At 46.6% G+C, this 20,331-nt stretch overlaps 2 protein-coding genes and 1 pseudogene across 2 annotated transcripts in view; 1 reads left to right on the top strand and 2 right to left on the bottom strand.

Moving 5' to 3' along the window:
* Positions 1-1,093: 1,093 nt before the first annotated feature.
* On the bottom strand, positions 1,094-3,684 carry LOC110540485 (small ribosomal subunit protein uS5-like; annotated as a pseudogene).
* Hjurp (Holliday junction recognition protein) lies at positions 3,639-20,204 on the top strand. The gene is made up of 7 exons (XM_021627254.2): positions 3,639-3,778; positions 3,865-3,931; positions 6,119-6,174; positions 8,166-8,256; positions 9,419-9,489; positions 10,837-10,915; positions 12,207-20,204. Exons 1-7 carry the CDS (start codon positions 3,683-3,685, stop codon positions 13,808-13,810), a joined length of 2,064 nt encoding a protein of 687 aa, XP_021482929.1. The 5' UTR covers positions 3,639-3,682; the 3' UTR covers positions 13,811-20,204.
* Positions 18,812-20,331, bottom strand: part of Mroh2a (maestro heat like repeat family member 2A) — a 33,019-nt gene continuing 31,499 nt past the window's right edge. The window contains exons 39-41 of the mRNA XM_021627258.2: positions 19,671-19,773; positions 19,307-19,372; positions 18,812-18,933 (exon numbers count right to left, since the gene is read on the bottom strand). Coding sequence (XP_021482933.1) covers positions 18,812-18,933; positions 19,307-19,372; positions 19,671-19,773 — 291 coding nt within the window. The remainder of the gene's footprint in view (positions 18,934-19,306; positions 19,373-19,670; positions 19,774-20,331) is intronic.

The raw sequence follows: 20,331 nt of genomic DNA, 5'->3' as shown, positions 1-20,331 counted from the left end.
AATGGGGCTGATTAAAAATAGGTCACCCAAATCAATCTAATTGTGTTCTATTTTTAATGTAAATTCTTCCATTGATTTTTAAAATGTGTAGCCCATTAAAACACATTAATCGTGACCCTAAGAATGTGTTTGTGTTGCAAAAAGCCCAAGGTGAAAAAATAAAAAGCAATTTCCCACCACATAAGGTGAAGCAGAAGGATCACCAAAACCTTAGCCCCATTTTCCCAGGGCGTGGGGGCACACTCCTGAGGAAGGCTGTGAGGTGAGGTGCCACAAGGAGTAAACATGGCCCAGCTGCATGGAGGCACAGTTAGGGTGTCTGGAGACTCGTGTGTCCCAATGGGATAAAAGGAGTCTCAGTTTTCAGAGCCAAGAGAAAAACATGTAATTGTCTGTCTGTGTTCTTTATTCCATGAATAACACAGGCTCATATTTGCACAACAGGCACACACTCTGGAAAATGTGACTGAAGAAAAGTAATACTAAAAAATGTTCCATTACACCATTATTGATCTGAATATAGCCTGGAAAGATTTTTTTAGAGATGTACAGTCAAACTGTGAAAACATATATGTTATATGCAGATGACTCAAAATTCACGGCACAAAACAGACTGACCCACAACATGGGAGAGGGTGTATGCCTCTTGGAACAACTTGTCTAATTTTATACAATTTTTCTTGCTGGGCAAGCAGAGCACGCAATTGGTTTACAAAAGCCAATCAGTATGCAGTTAGCAAGGCCATACGATAAAGTTTTAAATTAATAGAGACAAAGGTCCAGGTACCAGCAATTAAGTCAATAGTGATTTAGGACAGATGTTTCCTGTCTCCAGTTATCTTCCAAGTGCAGGCAATAAGACCAACAGTCTACATAAATGTTATCTCTTGTCCTATCATCTTACCCTTTGTCCGAGTGTACTGATGATTGCAAGAAAAACCCTTGCACTGAAAGTTTGACCCTTTGTGGCCTTTATCATTCCTTTAACAATATACATTTTCTAAAGGTTGTTTTTTTTCAGATTTAATTCACTTTATTTATTATTATTATTATTATTATTATTATTATTATTATTATTATTTTATAAAAACCCTTACATGGTAGCCACAGCTAGAGCCTTGGTCCTCTGAACAGAGACTCTGGTGTGGGTTTTCACAAGATGATCAGTGAATTCATGATAAGGAGACTTGGTGAACACAGTCTCTTTCCAGAGGTCAGGGGCCAGGTAGCTGTAGGTCTTGGAGATGGCATGAAAGGTTGGTGGCCTTGGCAAAGTTGCCCAGGGTGGCAATGCAGTCCCTGGCTAATGTGTAGCAGTCATCAGTACTAGCCATCAGTAGCTTCTTGGGCACAGGAGCGGAGATGATGCCAGTGCTTCTAGGGGCAGGGATGAAATGAACCAAAACAGAGTCACAGCGGCCTGTCACCTTGCACGGAATAGTGTGGGGCTTGCCATTCTTGTTGCCCAAATAGCCTCTCCACACAGGGATGATGGAAAGCTTGGCCAAGATGATGGCTCCTCGGATGGCAGTGGCTACCTCCAAGACCAACGTGACCATTGTAGTCCCCAGTAGCAACAAAAGCCTTCAACCTGGTCCTCTGGCCAGCCCATGTCTGCTTCTGCACTGGCATGATCTTTAGAACCTCATCCTTTAGGGATGCACCCAGAAAAAAGTCAATAATCTCAGATTCCTTAATGGGCAGGGAGAACAGGTAGATCTCCTCCAAGGACTCTGTCTTCACGTCCTTAACCAGGCAGCCCAGCTTGGCAACAGGGATCCACTCCTTGTCTTCTGCTTTACCGCCATGAGCCCGGTGGCCTCAGCCATGCCCATGGACCCCCAGCTCCTAAGACTCTCTCTCTCTCTCTCTTTCTCTCTCTCTTTCTCTCTCTTCCTCCTTCCCTCCCTCCCTCTCCCTTTCCTTCCTCCTCCCCCGCATGTCCCTCCTCCCCCTTCCTTTCCCTCTCCCTTGCCTACAGATCAGGATGTAGAACTCTCAGCAGCCTTTCCAGCACCATGTCTGACTAACCTCTGAAACTGTAAACAAACTCCCAATTAAATGCTTTTTTTTTTGTTGCCTTGGCCATGGTGTCTCTTCACAGCAACAGAACAGTGACTAAGATAATAAGTATATATTTAATATTTAACTTTCATGACAAATATTCACATCACCATATTTGAAAACTATTTTAATAACTAGTAATATATAGTTTGGAAATAGCATTAATTATTTTAAAACAATTTTATTAATAAAATATAGCAAGATCCTTGAATTGTATATGTCTTCACTAAATAATAATATTGGGCCAAATTATCATCTGTTCTGTTTCATATATGTAACTGCTTTGACTGATTCTTCTCTATGACTGATCAGCACTCTGAAACCATCTCCACCTATGTAGCTAAAGATACTCTGATGAGCTGTTTATACCTCTTTCCAATAGAGTGGATGTGAATGTTCTATTTGGAATCAAAATTATCTGTAAATTGACAGCGTCTTGAATATTTTTCTTATTGCTGTGCTAAAATACCTAACAAAAAGCAAGTTAAGGAAGGGACACTTTATTTTAGCTTTCAGTTCTGAGAAATTCAGCCCATCAGAATGGAAAAGGCTTGGAGGCACTCAGGAGACAGGAGACACCCCACCCCCCATTGCTTCGTAGCAGCCTTCACATTCCCACATGCTGGGGTAGGGACATGTTGGATGGGACGGCCTCCATCCAGTGAACAATCCCAAGAGAGTCTGACGACTTGCAACCCTCCCAGGAGCTGAGCATCTTGAACAGAACTCGATAGCATCTCTCTGTGCCTGTTGCAAATACACTGTGTGGACATCCACTATCTCTGAGGCGGGAAGTTCCTCTTTCCTTCCCTGGTTTCAACAGGACAGCAAAAAAAGATTATAGGGCAGGCTAGAAGTGGGGAGACTTCCTGGTACTCAGTAAAGATTCCATTATCATCCCTACTGTGATAATCACACTAACACAAGCACACAAATGTAGCTGTTATGAAGCCGAAGTAAACCCACCCTAACCTGGGGGTCGGTCCCCCAGCCCTGCAAGAAGACAAAACCCAAAAAAACTTACCTGAAATTTTTCTAAAATGTCAATCAACGTAAAGGCCCTCATAAAATGGAGGACCAAATCATCTATCCCCTTAAGGAACAAGACTGATATCAATCAAGAAACATTATATAATCAGAAATGGGAGAGAAAGTTAAAACCCTGGGATAAAAATCACAGATTCTGTCACGTTTATAAAATCGGCCATTGCATTTAAACATATCTTGTGTTGGGATTTATGAACACTGGTTTTCCCCACTCCTTTCAGGGCGGTTATTTGGCGCTCTCTTCCAGTCCTTCCCAAACTGAAAAATTGGTAGCTTTTCGCGGTCCAGGCAGGAGCCATGAGGGAGACAAGAACCCAGGCAATCCTCCCAGACGCCTCTAGGGGGCCGGGAGTGCGGCATAGAGAAGTAATGCGCATGTCCTACCCGCTCCGGCGGCCTTCCCACCCTTGTTTCCGCCGGAAGCGCTCCCTGGGCGGAGAGGCGGCCGGAAACTCGGGCGGGGTCGGTTGCGTATATGCTTTTGAAAGGCCCTATCAGCGCAGGGAGCGCCAGGTTTGAGCCGAGCGCTGGCGTGGGCGGGATTGCGGCGGGAGAGTGAGCGGCGCTCGCCATGGACTGTGAGGGCTTGCAGGGTCGCCGGCTGCTGCAGAAACTCAGGGAAAGCCGTAGCCGCTTTCAGACGCACATGCAGCGGCTGATAGCGAAGGTGGGCTGGGCCGGCCGAGGCGGGGAGGGTGCGGCGGGCGGGGAATCCAGCGCCCTGGGGTCTGACCTGACTCTCCTTCCCCGCAGTACAACCAGCCCTTTGAGGACGACCCGTTGGTGGATATTGCCACGCTGACCTACGAGACTCCTCAGGGTACGGAGGCCTCTTCCTGTTGGCAGGGTGCTGGAGTAGTGGGGTCCAGAATTTGCAGTGTGGCACTCTTTCCCCTCACTCGTAGGACCTTGCGTCCGTGAATTGCTGATTTCCGAGTCATTTCTCTAAACGGAATGCCTGGAGACACAGATGCAGCCTGGTCTTTAAAATGGAAGACCAAGCTAATTGGTCTTGGAAGTCCGAGCTAATTGCTTAGCGGTACAGTAAAATAAGGGCGTACTCCTTATGACAACCATGAGGATTCCCCGTGGGTGTGCTAACGGTCCCTGGAGTGCCTGTCAAGCCATTGGAACAGCCCCCAGCTCCATTCTCTTGCGCTGTGCTGTGTAACTTGGACGCATCTCTTTTTCTGCCTTCCAGAAGCCATTTTATTTAATGTTGTGGACTGCCTTAAACCTCATAGATTCTGACTGGGGTATGTTTGTATTTGATAAGATCAGTTCCTTCTCTAAGACGCATCCCTGACGCTTGTCTTCAGTTACTGATAAAATCTGATTTCAGACCACAGTCTTTGACAAATGCAGTCTTTGCCCTTGGTCCTTTTTGACTGTTCAAGGCACTTGTTGGGTGGAAATTTTACACAGGCAGAAACTGAAATAATACTGTAATATGTTGCTTTTGCTCTGGGTGGAATCTGGATACAGTAATACAGGAATCCTTCACGGTCCTGTCTGTAGTCTTCTCTTTGTTCATGTGGTTGTTCATGAAAGGGTGTCTGGAATGTTTTGGACAGCCCATCTATCTTGAATAACACTCTTTTGTTGATAAAAACCTGTGTCGGTTATATAAGAACAACAGTGAAATATCTGAAGAGTTTGAGACCGTCGCAGGTTGTCATATGGTCGCCCTTCCTGGGAACTGGCCAGCACAGACACCCATGGTTGCATTTGTCATTTAATAGCTCTGTGTCCTAGCAAGCTGGTATCTTGGATTCTTGCCACAAATCTCTCCCCTGTGACTGATTCTGAGTGATGGTTTTTGGCATGGCCTTTCCTAAGATGCTGCTTACCTTCCCTGGACAATAGTGTGAATTCCTGAATTCAGGCATGGAGTAGGGCAAAGCTAACTGCGCTGATTGTGGTAGAGACAGCAGGGAAGGAATCGCTCGGGTGTAATGACAGTTCATCTGTGCTTGCACTTGGGAGCTGTTCTACAGCGCTTGGGAGCGCTGTAGAGTTCAGTTTCAAACCTGCAGTGTAAGCGCTTTTTAAAAACCATTGCAGTTAAGCGTAGATCCCACTGAGAGGGCCGCTCGGCCGGAGTAGCAAGGCCTTGATTTGACTCTGAGCCCATTCAATCAAGCATTGCTATCTTCTGGAGAGGCTGTGCTGTACAGTGGTCAGGTGCAGTCAGACCTCCCAGAATTCACACTCTGGCTGCACTGCATGTGCAGAGCCAGGTCTGGTCATCTGAACATTCCTGTTCCTTTGCGTGCGTGTCTGTACAGTAAACATGTTAAGTCTTTGCATGGGCTCTTAGGGAGGTGCAGGAAGTCACATGCATATGGGTTGTGAGTACTAAGTGATGTGTCCTTAGTAAGATCTGGGACACAGAGGGCGCTGTGTAAAGTTTTTTTCCTTCTGTTCTAATGCAAATATCTCAAATCTCAAAACCCACCATTTTTTCTAAGTAACTTGTATTTTCCTGGGAGATTTAAAAGGACTGAGTATATTGCACAAGTTCTGCTAGCTCCTGAGTGACAGGGCTGCTGCACTTGGTCTCCAGAAATCTGTACATGGACTTCTTTGTACTATGCTACTAGATTGCCCTAGTTAAGCACTGACTCCCAGGATGAAGTGCAGATATTGCCCTATAAAAATGCTTGCTCCATAAATGTGTGATATATGTACCCCATAAATATATATATTATGTATATGTAAAATAGTATATATTTGTAATATAAGTTGTCCTTAGCCTTTCATGTTAGTGGTGGAATTGGGTAAGGTGCTTTGTTCTTGGTAGGAGAGATGGCCATTAATGACAAGTTTGTCCAATCTTGGTTTAAAAAAAAAAATTTTCCTTCACAAAGTTGAGCAGCAGCACTGTCAAAACCTGGATTACTTTTAATGTATGCCTTTTGTGACATTCAGTTTGGTTTTTGTCAGTACATTTTGAGCAGAAATTGAGCATTTCAGATTACTTCAGTTGTCATCTTTGTTTCTTTAGGATTGAGAGTTTGGGGAGGAAAGCTGATAAAGGAAAGAAACAAGGACCAAACTCAGGTATTTCCTGTCTAGTTACTGCTGTAATGCATTCCTGTGGTGTGTTGATGTGACTGAATCCCAGTGTGGGTAAGCCTTGATGCCAGTGCTCTGAGAGCTGCAGGAGGCCACCTCAAGGCCATTGATCTCCTCCTCTGCCTTTTCTCCTCCTGTTTGGAGAGTCACAGCCAAGTGTTTTTTCCATCACCTGGCTCTTGTATGCTACATTTCTTCATCTCAGTCCTAACAACAGGCTTGTTTGCAGGTGCTGGACCAGCTTAGAGACCTGCAGGCCAAAATACTAAGGAGCTACTTTGTTGGGAGCTCATTTCCTTTGAGAAAAAGCAGTGCATCCACTTCTCTTCTGTAACCAGAAAGCAGAAAGAGGAGGGATCACACACCCCTCTTCCTTTGCCTCTAGAAATAGGGTCTCCTGGTACCAGGGCTTTACAGCTAGTGATCTGATACTGTTTTCCTGGATGGCATCAACACAGTTTGCCTTCTTGCTGTGAGACTGCATGACCCTTTGCTCTGGTAATTAGTGTAAGGCTATCTGGTCTGAGTCTCAGGCAACCATGTTTCCTGGGAAACCTGTTACCAATAGTAGAACACCAAGATTAAGGTTGCACAGCATTAGTAGCAATTCTGAAATTAAGCTTCCTTGGTTAATCATCATAGCTGTAGGAGGGCTAGAACACTTAGGCTAGCCTGGCTGCTGTGACACGTAATCACGGGTGCCATTTTAGTTCCTATCTGCAAATGCACCTCTGACCCCTTCTAGTTAAGACATAAGGGAACTCTGGTCTTTCCCTTCACTATTTTATAATCTGTTTACCTATCTGGATTTTTGAGGCCGGGTCTCACACTGTTGCCCAAACTAACCTGGAACTCTGTGTAGCCCAGGCTGGCCTCAAACTCATGAGTACTGTTTTAGCCTCTTGGAGTGCTAGAATTACAGCCATGTTCCATAGTTGTCATTTGGGGTTTTTTGTTGTTGTTTTTGTTGCTGCTGCTGTTTTAAACTGCTGACAGCCCAGTGCTAGAACGGTTAGTCCTGGTAGCAAAAAATATTTATTTAAAGTTTTTTGTTTAAAATGTAGGAGGCCCTCTGCTTGTGGTCTGTAGAAATGTTGGAGCTATTCTTAGGACTAGAAAAGTGGGCATGCATAGCCTGTAGTTACAACTGAGGACCCCCACAGTGTTACTAGGGTTTATTATTGGTGATTTCCCCCAAAGATGAGTATTTATGCTGCTCCTAAGATTGCCATTCCAAGGACTGTGGGAGACAATAAGTGAGGATGGACTCTGTATTACCCTGGGTGGTTTGTTGTGGGCTCATTTCAGGGGCCAAACAAACAGTAGGAGGTAGCTGAGGGCTGTCTACTTCCACGTGTGTCAGAAGCTCTGCCCTTCAGACACTGGAAGCCACAAAACTTAAGCTGAGAGCTTTGAGGTCTCAGCTTGCAGTGGTGTCCAGGAGCCAGGATTGTATTAGTTTGGTGTTGCGTGGCCCCCTCAGGTTCCCAAGCCCACGGAGCTAGCACCTGAAAGGAAATAGCTCACCGTGCTGGCTCCTAAAATCATGCAGCCAGCGTTCTGTGTCGAATGCTGGCACTTTACTAATAAGCACTTGTTGGTGCCTTAGTGGAGCCTGGTGAGCACAGGCTTTAGGCTTTAGGAAGCAGGAGTGACCTCCCTGGGAGAGTGACCCCTGGTTCCACCCAAAAGGAACTGCAGAAGCCTGCTGTGGCCATAAACACTATAATGCGTGTAAGTCCCAGGTCATCCCCATGGTCTCCTGAATACTGCATTCTCTCCAGGACCAGTGGAATTAATTCTCCACTGACTTCTGGGAGTCTTGAGGCCCTTTATTAAGCATGCACAGGAAGATAATTGCAAAGCTTCCTGTTGTCTTGTGTGCCCTGCAAGGATTGTGAATGTTTTGATACACAGTGAGTAGAAATGTGATATTACTTAATCAAGCTTCTGTGTCTTGATTTTTATACCCTAAGGACCCTTCTGTGAAGGTGATTGGCAGTTTAAATGGGCAAGCTCCAGAAGGCAGTGAGTGTTTACAGCCCTGCACACAAGTCCTGGGAGCCGGTGAGTGTTGCCATGTTAAAAAAGGAGGCTAGAGACAAGGCTGCTTGTCCCCACCTTAGCAATATAGAGAGGTCCTCACTGTTAATGTTTTATCTAGATTGTTAATTTTTAAAAGCATAAGTTATAAAGTGCCCTGGGTATGTTCTTCCGGGTCCTTGGAAGATGGGGAGCCATGTCTTGCCCACTTACGTCAACATTTAGCCAAATAACAGAAAGGTGTTCCGCCTTGCCACCGTGGTTTCCCGCTGCCCAGGCATTCCTAACCTGGTTCGTTCTGGCCACACAGCTTATCCTTGGAACTTCCTCTGAGCCCAGCAAGGCAGTGCTTTAATCTAAGCACTTGCAAGGCAAGGAACTCTGCGTTCAAGGCCGGCTTAGGTCTATACAGCAAGTTCTAGGCCAGCCAAAGCTACATAGTGAGTCCATGTCACAAAAAGGGGGGTTGGGAGGGACAATTTTTCTTGCCCCAAGTGAGAGCAGTGAAAAGATGCTGCTGCTTCTGCTTGCAGAGTCCTCCGCTTATTGGTGTTAACCCAGATCCTAACTCAACAAACATTTAGGCCCATGCTCCCCCACTGCTTGAAGCTATCCAGAATGATTCCTTGAGCGCTGCATGGGTGTTGGGGCCATTAATTCAGTGAATTGTAGGTCAAAGGTTCACTTAGCTCAACTAGCCACATTTCGCTGTCCAGTGGCCCAGCACCTGACTGGTGAGCAGTGGGTGGAGACTCCCATTGTCCTGGGAGTTCAGTCTGCTGGGTGAGGATCATAGTGTCTCAGATCAGAGGTCACTGAATTGGAGAATCAGTTGCTCCTACTGCCTAGTCGGGTATCTTCCTGCTCAGGGGCTCTAGGCTACTGGCAATCATAGGCACAAGGGGAGCATTTTTTCTTTTTCTGAAGATTTATTTTATTTAAATTATGTGTAAGAGTCATCAGCTTTTCCTGAAGCTAGAATTACAGGTGGTTGTGAGCTACCCAATGTGAGTGCTGCCAACTGAACTCAGGTCCTCTGGAAGAGCTGTAAACTCTCTTAACCCCTGTGCCATCTTCCAACCCCAGGAGAACATTCTTGAACCCACAGGAATCTTTACTGTAGACATCTCTCAATACAAAACTACCTATGAGATGCTTCATGCATTGAAATTTCCTCTACTTGTAGATTCAGAAAGCAGCAATGCAGAGACAAGCTTAGACTTGGATATACTGCTTCAAGGTGCAGAGTATTTTAAGGTAACCTGTGTGTGTGTATTTGTGTGTGTGTGTGTGTGTGTGTGTGTGTGTGTGTGTGTGCGCTGATAAGACGTGTGTGTGTGTGTGTGTGTGTGTGTGTGTGTGTGTGTGTATGTGTGCGCTGATAAGACTTGACCAAGCATTAAAAACAAATTGGGGTGCAGTAAAGATTCTGTGTGTGCTGTCCTCAGAGCCTGTAAAGGGATCTGAGTAATTACTTCCATACTTTTCATTTGCTATCAGGCTTTTTTCTGTTCTTCAATGAACAGCCCAGGGCCCTATGCAGTAGCTGGAAAACTCGGGAGGTAGGAGTGATGCTGGGTTTGACGTGTTCATTGTCCCGGGATAGCTCAAGCCCAGTGGAGCCCCAAGAGCACTTCCAGCTCTTAGCTGCACAGTTGAAGAATTAGCGCCCCACACCTTCCCTAGTGGGGCCTTCTCTCCTGTCCCCAACCTGCTACACCAGGTCTGAGGTGGAAAAGAGGCAGGAGGAAGACTGCAGGGACAGCCTCTCTCTCAGCACAGGTATCCTCTGCTTCACTGCAGTGCTTTCTCAAAGCTTTTTTCTTATATATCCCAGGACCACCCTGCAAGAGGATGGTTACCCACAGTGGGCTGGACCCTCCTTCGCCAGTTAGTAATCAAAACAGTCCCTCATAGACATGCCCACGAACCACCTGATAAAGACTGCTACTCAATTGAGACTCTGGGTGATTATGGGCTGTGTCAAGTGGACAGCTAACACTAACTGGGACAGCTAGAGTTGGAGGGGCCCCTGAAGATGACACTGCAGGTTTCCCTAGTTCTGTCAGCCTCTTTCCTAGAACAAAGGACATCCTAATACCCGGATGGCAAGTGCCTAAATAGTAGTGTCAAGTAACAAGCATTTCCTCCCCTCATGGTGGCTGCAAGTTTCCATGGAGTCAGTATTCTTACTGCACTGATGGCCAGCTGACCTGTGTTTGGGGATCCCTTGATTACTGTCTTAGGAGTGCAGCAGGTAGTGTCCTGGCCATTACTTAATCAGAGGAAAGGGTTGGAATTAGGCCCAAGTTTATCTGGCCTCACAAGTCCTCTAGACATTCTGACTAATCCCAGTGTAATGGTAGACAAGAGCCATTGATGGCTGGGCAGGGAGTAGTTGCCAAGAGGGGGCTGTGGCCTCATGGGCAGAGTTCTCAGATGTTTTGGGTTACCCCTTCTCTGTGGTTTGAAGATTGACCAGCCACTCTTTTGTTATGGTGCACACTTGTTTTGAAGTGGGAATAACTGACATCACCCAAGGACAGTGTATTTTTAAGGAGAACCCAGCTCCAAAACTTTTATGACCACTGGCTATGATTTCAGAATGCAGAGAAGGGAAACCGAAAAGACACACCTGTGACTTGGAGTCCTTCCCTGACCTCACCTGTCACACCAGCTCCTGGTGAGTATGAAGGAGTAATTTTACATGAACTATGTCTTTCATCTTTGGAGACTTGGGACCCTTGGCACCATTTGTGGTGCTTCAGTATAGTCTCAATGTAGCCCAGGCAATCCTGAGGATTTTCTTAATGAGCTGGTTTTCCTCCTGTAGGCATAATACCATTTGCTAGATATATCTTAGCCCTCACTAGTTTGAACATGTTGATTCTAGCAGGACGGGAGTAAAGAGTGGCTATTTGTCTTGTGGGTGACAGGTAGCATCGTTCATCATTGCTCTTTCACTATAGCTCCCTGGTTCATATGTATGCACACATGCAGTATATATTTATTTGGCTCACATCACATAGGTAGCATTCCTAGACATTTCATGTGTACTTTCCAAGAACTGGGTGGCTCTCCATGAGTATAGCAAGTTTAGAATGTGCCAGAAACTTCTCATTGGCATGATACAGTTTTACTAATTGACCCACAGTGTCCTTTGTAACCATTTTTGTCCTTTCAATAGTAGACCCACCCAGGTGGCATCCTCTGCATTTAGCAGCTCCTTGAGTTGCCTTCAGTGTTATATTTCCCGGAATCACCTTCTTGAGTGCTCCAGTTGAGCTTTTCCTGTTTCTGCAGGTTTGATTTTACCTTTTAAAATCCATGAACTACTCATGTGATACAGAAGTCATAGCTGCACAATGCACAGGAACATGTCTTCCCACCCACCCCTCTAGAGATCAGGGGTATGGAGTTACTTGCTGGAGTTTTCTCCGAGTGCGTGCATGTGTTTATGTGTGTGTGTTCGTTACCACAGACCGCAGAGGGTATCAGATTCCCTTGGAGCTGGCATTAAGCCATTTGTCTGTTGCCTAATATGGGTGCTAGGGACTGAACTCTAGTGCTCTGGAAGAGCAGCCAATGCTCTTAAGTACTGAGTCATCTCTTCAGTCGCATTTGTTGGCGTTTCTTATTGAAATGTTAGTATTGGTAGAATTTTTTGTTCTCATCAATTTTTTTAAAGTTTTCATCTCTTTGTGTGTGTTGTATTGGTTTTTGAGCCAGCAGCCATCTTGAAACAGTGTGAGGGAGAGAAGACTCCTTTTACAAAACTGAAGTGAAGAGTAGAAATCTAATTCTGCCAAAATAAAGTCTTCCAGGAAGAGTCTACTTAACATTTCTGGGGTTTTATTTTGTTTGTGCTGTTTTAATCTGTAATGCTTACAGTTCCCCCTTGAGCTCTCTGACATGGGGTACCTGTGGATGGATTGAGTCATGCTTTACCTTGACTTTGTCTATTTTTCTCCCAGGATGCCAGGATACTATCTCCAAAAAGAGCTTTGGTGGTCCTAACGTATCAGCTTCGTTCTCCGGAGACCAGGGTTCCTCATACCCTTGCCCAGCTGACATGAGCGTTGTGCCTAGAAATGACAGCTTCTTACTAGAGACTATCTCCGAAAAGAGCTTTGGTGATCCTAACACATCAGCTTCATCCTTCGGAGACCAGGGTTCCTCATACCCTTGCCCAGCTGACATGAGTGTTATGCCTAGAAATGACAGCTTCTTACTAGGGACCAGCAGTAACAGCTTAAGCAACCAGTCCTTTGACATTGATGACCCTTACAATGTGACAATCAGTGATCTGTATGAAGGCATGATGCATTCGATGAGTAGGCTGTTGAGCTCAAAGCCATCGTGCATAATCTCCACCAAGACCCACATCAACCAGAACTGGAGCCTCGGGAGGAGGCTCTACCGTAAAGGCGAGGTGCACAAGAACAAGACATACTGTCACTGGCATAAGCCTTTCAGGAAGAGCTCCAAGAGGAGGCCTGTGCCCTGCTCAGAGCCACGGAAAGAGGCCAGAATATTGAGAGACTGCAAGAATTTACTACATATTGCTCCCCATAAGAAAGGCTTGAAACTGGGAAGGGTTTCTCTGGAAGGAAGCAAACTCCAAGTCCATAAATTCAGACCAGATTGGAAGGATCTCCAAGAGATGCCTCAGAAGTCTTTAGATGTAAATACAACGTACCTACTTGAGCGAGAGAATAGAGTGAAGGCCTTACAGTGGCTCATTTCACCTGTTAAAATAGTTCCCAGACCAAGGATGATTCCAAGTCTAATAGAAAAGCAGCGTAGGGAGATTGAAATCAAATTTGACCAGCTTCATCAGGAATGTTGTTTGTCTTCTAGGAAACCACTTTGGCTGGCTGACCCCACAGAGTCCTGGGCTGTAGACATGTACAAAGGTGGTTCTATAAGCCCAGGCAGTCCCTGGGGAATAGAAACACACAGGCTGAGTTTACCTTTTAACAGAGAAAAGGCAAAGAAGTTAAGTGAGGCTTTTGAAGACCAGAGTGAAATGCCTGTCAAAGCAGATAGATGTCTCCAAAAGAGTGATCCCTTTCCAAAACTGTCGGAGGACAGCACCTCACAAAATCCAAGCCATTCTCAACAGATGTCTGGCCTTTTTCTTCAGGAACACAAATCTGGGCCAATCAAAAAGGCAGCGTTGCTCGGTGCTGCGATTTCAGCACCGCGGATGGGCCCGCAGAGCTGTGAGCGGGGTCGCTATGATGAGATAAAAAAAGAATTTGACATACTTCATCAGAAGTATTGCCTGATGTCACCCCAGCAGGTGAAGGTGACCTCGTGTGTCAGAGTATCTCCAAGGAAAGCTAGAGCAGCTATTCCTAGTCAGACAGAGGACTTGAGAAAATTTAATGCAGACTCTCAATTCCAGAGTTTGCAGAAATTGTCAACATCTGGCCAGCGTATAAGAAGCCCACAGCACTCGACTGCACTGGAGGCTCACGGTTCCTTGTGGACTGTTGTGAAAGACCCTTGCTTCCCAACAAAAAGACGCAAGTTGTCATACCCTCCAGCGTGTGCATACCAGGCCAATTCTTAAGATTCTTCAAGAGCAGCAGGCAAAGCCATGAAGCAGTCCAGCCCTGAGTGTCCTGACTGCTGATTGGGTGTCTATTGTGCGTGGTGTTTATGTGTAGTGAGTAGCTGCTGCTTTTTCTCTTTCTGGAGATGGGGTCCAGGTCATCACATTTGCTAAGCAGTCTCCCACTCAGCCTCTGTCCAGCTATCTCCCCTGCTGTGTCACCCCATCATCTCTGTCCTTTCATGTGGGATGTTAGTGGTGCCTTGGGCTTCTCCAGCCAGCTTCAGCCATTACTGTCTCTCCTATCATATTCAGGAGATTCTCAATGACTTTTTCCTCTTGGTTTTAATTCTTTGTCTTTGCTCTTCATTTGTCCCATCTTTACCTTCCACACTTGGGTGGTGTTGAGTGCCTCTTCTCTGGCCACCCACTCATGTTTTAGGAGGACATGGTTTAAGTCCATGGACTGGGGCCTAACACAGAACCCTGTGTATACCTGTTGCCTTAGTCTTTGGGGTTCTGGATTGTTTTTTTTCTTTGGGGGGGGTTTCATTTGTTTTTTTTGAGACAGAATCTTGCATCAAAGACTGGGAAGACCTTGGACTTACTTATAGTCAGGGTGGCCTTGCGTTCTGGATCCTCCTGCCTCTGCTTCCCAAATGCTGAGATTATGTTTGTTGCCACAGATGACACCACAAGGAGCAGAGCCAGACCTGCTGAATGACCTCAGACCTGGGTGCCATGGTAATGGGGTCTCTGGCTGCCTGGTGTACAGGTATCCCTGGCAGGGTGCACCCAGCAGCAGGCTCCCTTGCTCTTGGTCTTAAGCTAGCTACCTAGCTACCTCAACCTCCTGAATCCCTTTGGCTTTCCTAGACCAAAAACTGCCACCGTTGTGTGCCTCAGAGGCCTGCTCCAGACACCATGAAGCAATTGTGAGAATGTGTTTGTGTTCAGGTCACCTCAGGATAACCTGAGTTCCTGATGGGAAGAGGTCTCCAAAGACCTTAGTCTAGAAACTGCATCTTCATCCAGCTCCTTTGTCCTCAGCCTTATACTTTTGTCCCTGGCTGTCCCAGGAACACAGCTGTGTCCCCTGCCCTCCTATCTGGACCTTCCTCCTGTTCTAGAGCCAATAAAAATTTTGCCACCTTGTTTTTAAACCCTATCTTGCTTTGTAGCCCAAGCTGACCTTGACCTCATCATCTTCCTGCCTTGGCCTTCCTGAGTAGCTGGGGTTGTACACTTAGAACATGCACCTGCCTTTGAAATCCCACCTTCATGGCACCCAGTGAAAGTCTTACTTTTACCTCAGCCTGGGGACCTCTCTTTCTTGACTACTGGAGGGGACTTTGATTGCAGAGTGTAGACTCAAGTTGCTTGCTAAGGCAGAGCCACAGTGCCTGGAGCTTTTTCCTTGGTACCCAGAAGACCCTCGCCACTCCCCTGGAGTTTAATAGCCTATCATTAGGGTCTTTACTAGATGCCTTCTCTAATTCCATCTTAAACCTCACTATAAACAACGAATAGTTTCACTTTCTGTTTCTGGTTACAGTGTGCCTTAAGTTCTGTAACAGGATGAGATTTCCTGCAGTTAGGGTAAACATGAAGGCAGCAGAGGAAGATAGGCATCCAGTGCCCAGCTTTGAAGTGCCAGTGGGCTCATACTAAAATTATCATTCAGAATGGAAAGTGCATAAATCTTGCCTTGCCCCCTTACCTCTAAATCTGTTTTTAGATGAGGTCTCTGTCATTGTCACCTAGACTGGCCTCAGGTGCACCTTCATCACACTGCCCCACAGCTGTTGGCTCTGCCTCTGCTTGTGTGCTGCCTTGTTTGACCTTTCTGCCCTTAATGCAGCTTCAAGGCAGTTGGGGTCATGGAAAGCGCCTTGTGAGATTTTACAAATAAAGTTGTAGAGTTAACATTTTCAGTGTCAGCCCTGTAGACCTGTTTGTCTCAAGTTTTTTACTCATTTAGACATGCCATCTAGAGTATGCTCCACATTTTGTTTTGCTTATGAACCCTATACTTGAGTCCCAGACAAAATGATACTTGAAGTAAATAGGACTGCCCAGTACTTAAGAGAGAGCTAAAACCGCCCGAGGTTTACCCTCAAGAAGTAATTCCAAGGTCTTGATGCTTTTAGAATAAGTATTTGAAACAATTCTGAATTATTTCCAAATGTTCTTGCAGCCACGCAACACCCATGAGGCCTCTTTCTACTGAGGTGGTTTCTAGTTGCGAGTGGCTATTCTTAATGAACACTTTCAAATATTCCATGTATGGTGACAGTACGCATGTGCCAACCACCTAGTGACAGTTGTTGGTATGCTGCTGCCTTGTGATTTTTCCTTTTTCAATGTAAAATTGAAGGGCATGGTTTTCTCCTGTTGCTCTCTTGGAAAGCTTCCTGCTGTCCCCCTTTCTCATGTCTCCAGCCAGAACCACATTGACAGTACCTGTGAATCAACCCCAGCAGTTTACCATGGGCTGTGGCTTAAACAGCCAAGCTGACAGTAGTAAACTGTTTTAAAGGTAAAAGGCTGAGATGACAGTTCATTTTGCCAGTTCTTTTGAGGTCTTTCTTCCTGGCTATGGACACCTGAGGTGGAGAGATCCTGTGAGAACATGGTTCCTGCCGGATGTGCCGGCTTTGAATAGAGACTAAAGCAACAGGATAACTAAGTGAAAGGCTAGCATGGGCTACAGAGTAAGAGCCTGTCTCAAAAAAGAAAAAGTGCCATTTCTATTGTGGGGTCCCATGTAACCTTCCTGGCCTACGCCCTGCACCTCCAGACAATATTACACTGGGCTCAGGACTTCTGGTTTGAGGGACTCAAGTTGGTATAGCAATAAATCACCTGAGAGTCTGGCACCCTGCTGGAGGCCTATGGTTCACTCAGAACAATTTGGCAGTGCATGCAGACGGAGGCACTTCCAGGGCAGGCGTGGCCTCTGCACCTCTAGACCCTTCTTGGCACCTGATACTTCCTGAGAACTCAGTGGTCAGGTATCACCTAGTGGAGGAAAGTGAGCTGGCCTTGGCAAGGGTGGTCGTCAAATATGTAAGATCTGTGAACAGAACAGCTAATAACTTCCATGGCTTTATCTCACATGAATAGTGCTGTATATTCTGCAGTTTTGCTTTGACGGGCACTTGCATATGTGGGTACTGTGATGTGTCTCCCAAAGGTTTATATGTGGGAAGAGTGTCTGTGGGTGTTAACAGTAGTAGAGGGCTACACCTGTGGGTTGGGGTGAGTTTCTCAGACTGATTAGGGGCTTATCTCCTGGAACCTTGTTGAGTTCCCAGGTGGTTATGAAAGCCCAAGCCTGACTCTGCCTGTTTCTTGAAAGTGGTGCCAGCTCCTTCCCCATATGTTCTCATGTCTGCCACCAGGCCCTTACCAGATCTCTTGTCCACTCCATGACCTTAGGTTTCCAAAACTGAGTTAAACCTTTGTATAGATTGAGTGCCCAGCCTCAAGTGTTTTGTGATAGTGATAGGAAACTGCTCTGACATCCAAAGTAGTTTGTTCTATTGTCCTTGTTGTCTTGAGGAGTACACATGGGCTGTGATCAATCCTGGCATGTACGTAACACTTTGGCGCCCTCCTAGAAACCACTTTACAGTCCATGGATACACTCTTCCTTCAAACTGAAGAATAGCACTCGTAAATGGCTGCCACTTCAGCCGTGTAAGACCTACTCCTTCACGCCCATTGGTGCTCTTTGCTGGTGGCAACAAATGTGATTTGTTTTCATCTTTAGTGATTTTTTTTTTTTTTTTTTGAGGTGCTAAGGATGGAACCCAAGCTTCATCCATGCTTGATGAGCGCTGACACAGACCCATACCCCAGTCTGCTCTCTGACTTCAGTTTGGGCGTGCTGCCCTGGGTACCCTGACTTTCATGGGGCTCGCTCTCCGAGCGCTGGCTATTCTAGTCACCTCAGTTGGTTTACTCTGGGTCCACAGAACCAGTCTAGTGTTGTACAAATCACAAATAACCTCTGTGATTTGTTAGTTTTCTGGTATTATACAGGGTTACATTTTACAGTAGTTAGAGAGCTTAAACCTTGTCTTACTCTTTCTGAATTCTGTTCCTTTTTAGAAGAAAATCCCCATCAGAAACAGAACACTGCCCTCAGTTCTGATGGTCCCCTTTTAGCCTGTAAGTGTTCTACACAGAGAGGAGGGGAGCCCCAGGCACAGCTTGGTCCAGTGTGCAAGTGCATCTAGAGTTGTTAATAACAGCACTTCATGTCTACTCTGTGGAAGCCAAAGAGCTACAAAAAATCAACCTTGAAGAGAGGCCTCAGCAAGCAAGGCCTTGCTTCAGACTGGGTGGGCATCTGTCCGGTGGAGGTGCTGCCTTCAGTATGTTTGCCTGCCCTGGCCTCAGCCTAGACCATTCTGTTGCTAGCCCAAGGATGAGAAAGTCTGTCCTTGATCTCTCCTCTTCCCCTTCCAGATTTCTAGACATGGGGCTAATTACCCTTTTGTTCCCCACCAAACTGTTCCAGGCCCTAATGGACTCTGTTCCAGGAGCCCATCCATTCTTTGGTAACCTCAGGTCTCTGGGAAGGGCGAGGGTAGGCTTTGTATGAACATTGCTTCCCAGGAGAAGCTCTCCAGGATGTCATGATCAGCTAAGCATGCATCTGCCTTTTGCTTTAGGAATGAGGTCCCTGGGGACAGGGGGGATGGTAGTTTCACTTCTTACTGGCTGGTACCATGCCTTGCTCTGGCATGTCCACACCCACAAAGGCTCAGCTGAGGATGAAAAGGCCTTCAGGGCTGAAGCTCCCCATTTCCCCACGATTGGCTCTGGGATGTGGTGTCCATATAGCCAGGAGCCTGCACTCCGGAGAGCAAGTGGACCTGTATTTCAGTGGGAGGGGAGGGATGGATACTCATTCTTTTACATCAGTTTTTCTACAAATGAAAAATGATTTGCCTTGCTATGGGCAGGTGGGACACTGATGAAGCAGTTCACATCTTGCATCAAGGCCACTTAGGGCAGTCCTCTGGGTGAAGCCAAGAGCCAGTGCTGATTGCAGCTGTCCAGGACTTTGAGAGTCTCCAAGGCTGCCCTCCTGACCGCAGCATCTGAGTCTAGCTGTAGGTCCTGGAGAGCTGGGTGGGGAGAAAAGGAACAGGCCTTTGGGTCAGGACCACTGCATTCGGCCCACTGCAGACTGAGGTAAGCTGACATGTGTTCCCACACTCTCCACAGACCTGTTAGGGCTCCTGACATCCCCAACAGGGACAGGCCTTGGCTGTGGAATTTGGGGGCAGAGGGAGATGAAGTATCTGAGAATGGTGTCGACATGGGCTCCGCCTACCAAATGGTCCTCCTGGAGATCCCTCCCTACCTTCAGCTGTCTCTCTAGAGCTACTCCCTCTTCTCCAAGTAGCCCACGGCCAAGGGTCACCAGGCCCTCCCTCAGCATGGTCTCAAAGTGTCAGTGAGCCATAGACTTCTACAACTGAGTCTGCACTACTTAACAATTCCGAAGTCCCACAAGGTCCATCTTCTTCAGATAATGGGCAGACAGCTGCTTCATGCTAATTCCTGAAATGACAGATGTACAGTGTCTCCTTACACCAGGGAGACGTCAGCAGGCCCACAGTGCTTTGTCCCTGCAAGAGGCGCAGGTTGACTTACGAAGATATTCTTCAGGCTGAAGTTGATAGTGAGCACCCTCATTCAAAATCAGGCAGACAAGAGACCCCACAGGCTAGCAGGCCTGGTGTTGCCAGGTAGGCCAAAACTCTGCTCCCAGCTCAGCCACTTGTCTTCCCATTCAGACCTGGCATTGACTAAGCGGCTTCCAGGTCCACCTTGAATCTGAACACATCCATCCACTCACCTGCCAAACCACAGGCAGCAATCCTGATCCTCGACAGGTTACTTCTCATGAAGGTGGTTGTTTCCAGCAGGAAGCCGCAGAGAACAGCAGGCTTCTTCTGGGCCTGCAAGCAAACAAGTGCCACATGGTCATGAGGATCACATGGTTGTGGAGGGGGAGATGGGGGACAGGCTGCTTACAAAGAGCATTCCCATCCAGTGAACTGGTGCTTGGACCTGGGAGGTTTGACCAGAGAGAGCAAGGGCCCCTCCCAGCACCACACAGCAGATTAACTGATCCCGCTAGTAGCACTCAGTTTCACTACCTGACTCTAGAGTGACCATTGACTGTGTTTCTGAACCCATACTGTCCAAAACACTAGCCTCCAAAACATACATGGCTCCTGAGCAGGGGAGCGTGGCTGACTGCAGTGTCAGGGGCCTTCCTGGACTTTGAAGTGTGAAACCACCACGTAACAATGTCTACCTTGATCACGCAATGAAATGGCCATAATCTGGTTACTTGGAGCTAAATAAATTCTACTGTCAAAATTAACTTTGTCTCTTTATTCTCTGATTGTGGCAGCTAGAAAAGTTAACGTGGGTGCCCGTGCACTGTCCCGTTGGGTGTTTCATGGTGAAAGGTGAACATGGGGTCATAAGCTCAATCTTGTCCCCCAGCC

This window comes from Meriones unguiculatus, chromosome 15 (genome assembly GCF_030254825.1).
Source record: "Meriones unguiculatus strain TT.TT164.6M chromosome 15, Bangor_MerUng_6.1, whole genome shotgun sequence".
Taxonomy (NCBI): domain Eukaryota; kingdom Metazoa; phylum Chordata; class Mammalia; order Rodentia; family Muridae; genus Meriones; species Meriones unguiculatus.
Note: the sequence above shows the minus strand (reverse complement) of the source record. Positions and strands in the feature narration are given on the sequence as shown.

What these genes read in the sequence shown, in the direction of transcription:
- Hjurp (XM_021627254.2), top strand. Translation starts at nt 3,683, where the DNA reads ATGGACTGTGAGGGCTTGCAGGGTCGCCGGCTGCTGCAGAAACTCAGG. An exon ending in TGCAGCGGCTGATAGCGAAG is followed by an intron (nt 3,779 to 3,864) that starts GTGGGCTGGGCC and finishes CCTTCCCCGCAG; the next exon opens with TACAACCAGCCCTTTGAGGA. An exon ending in GACCTACGAGACTCCTCAGG is followed by an intron (nt 3,932 to 6,118) that starts GTACGGAGGCCT and finishes TTGTTTCTTTAG; the next exon opens with GATTGAGAGTTTGGGGAGGA.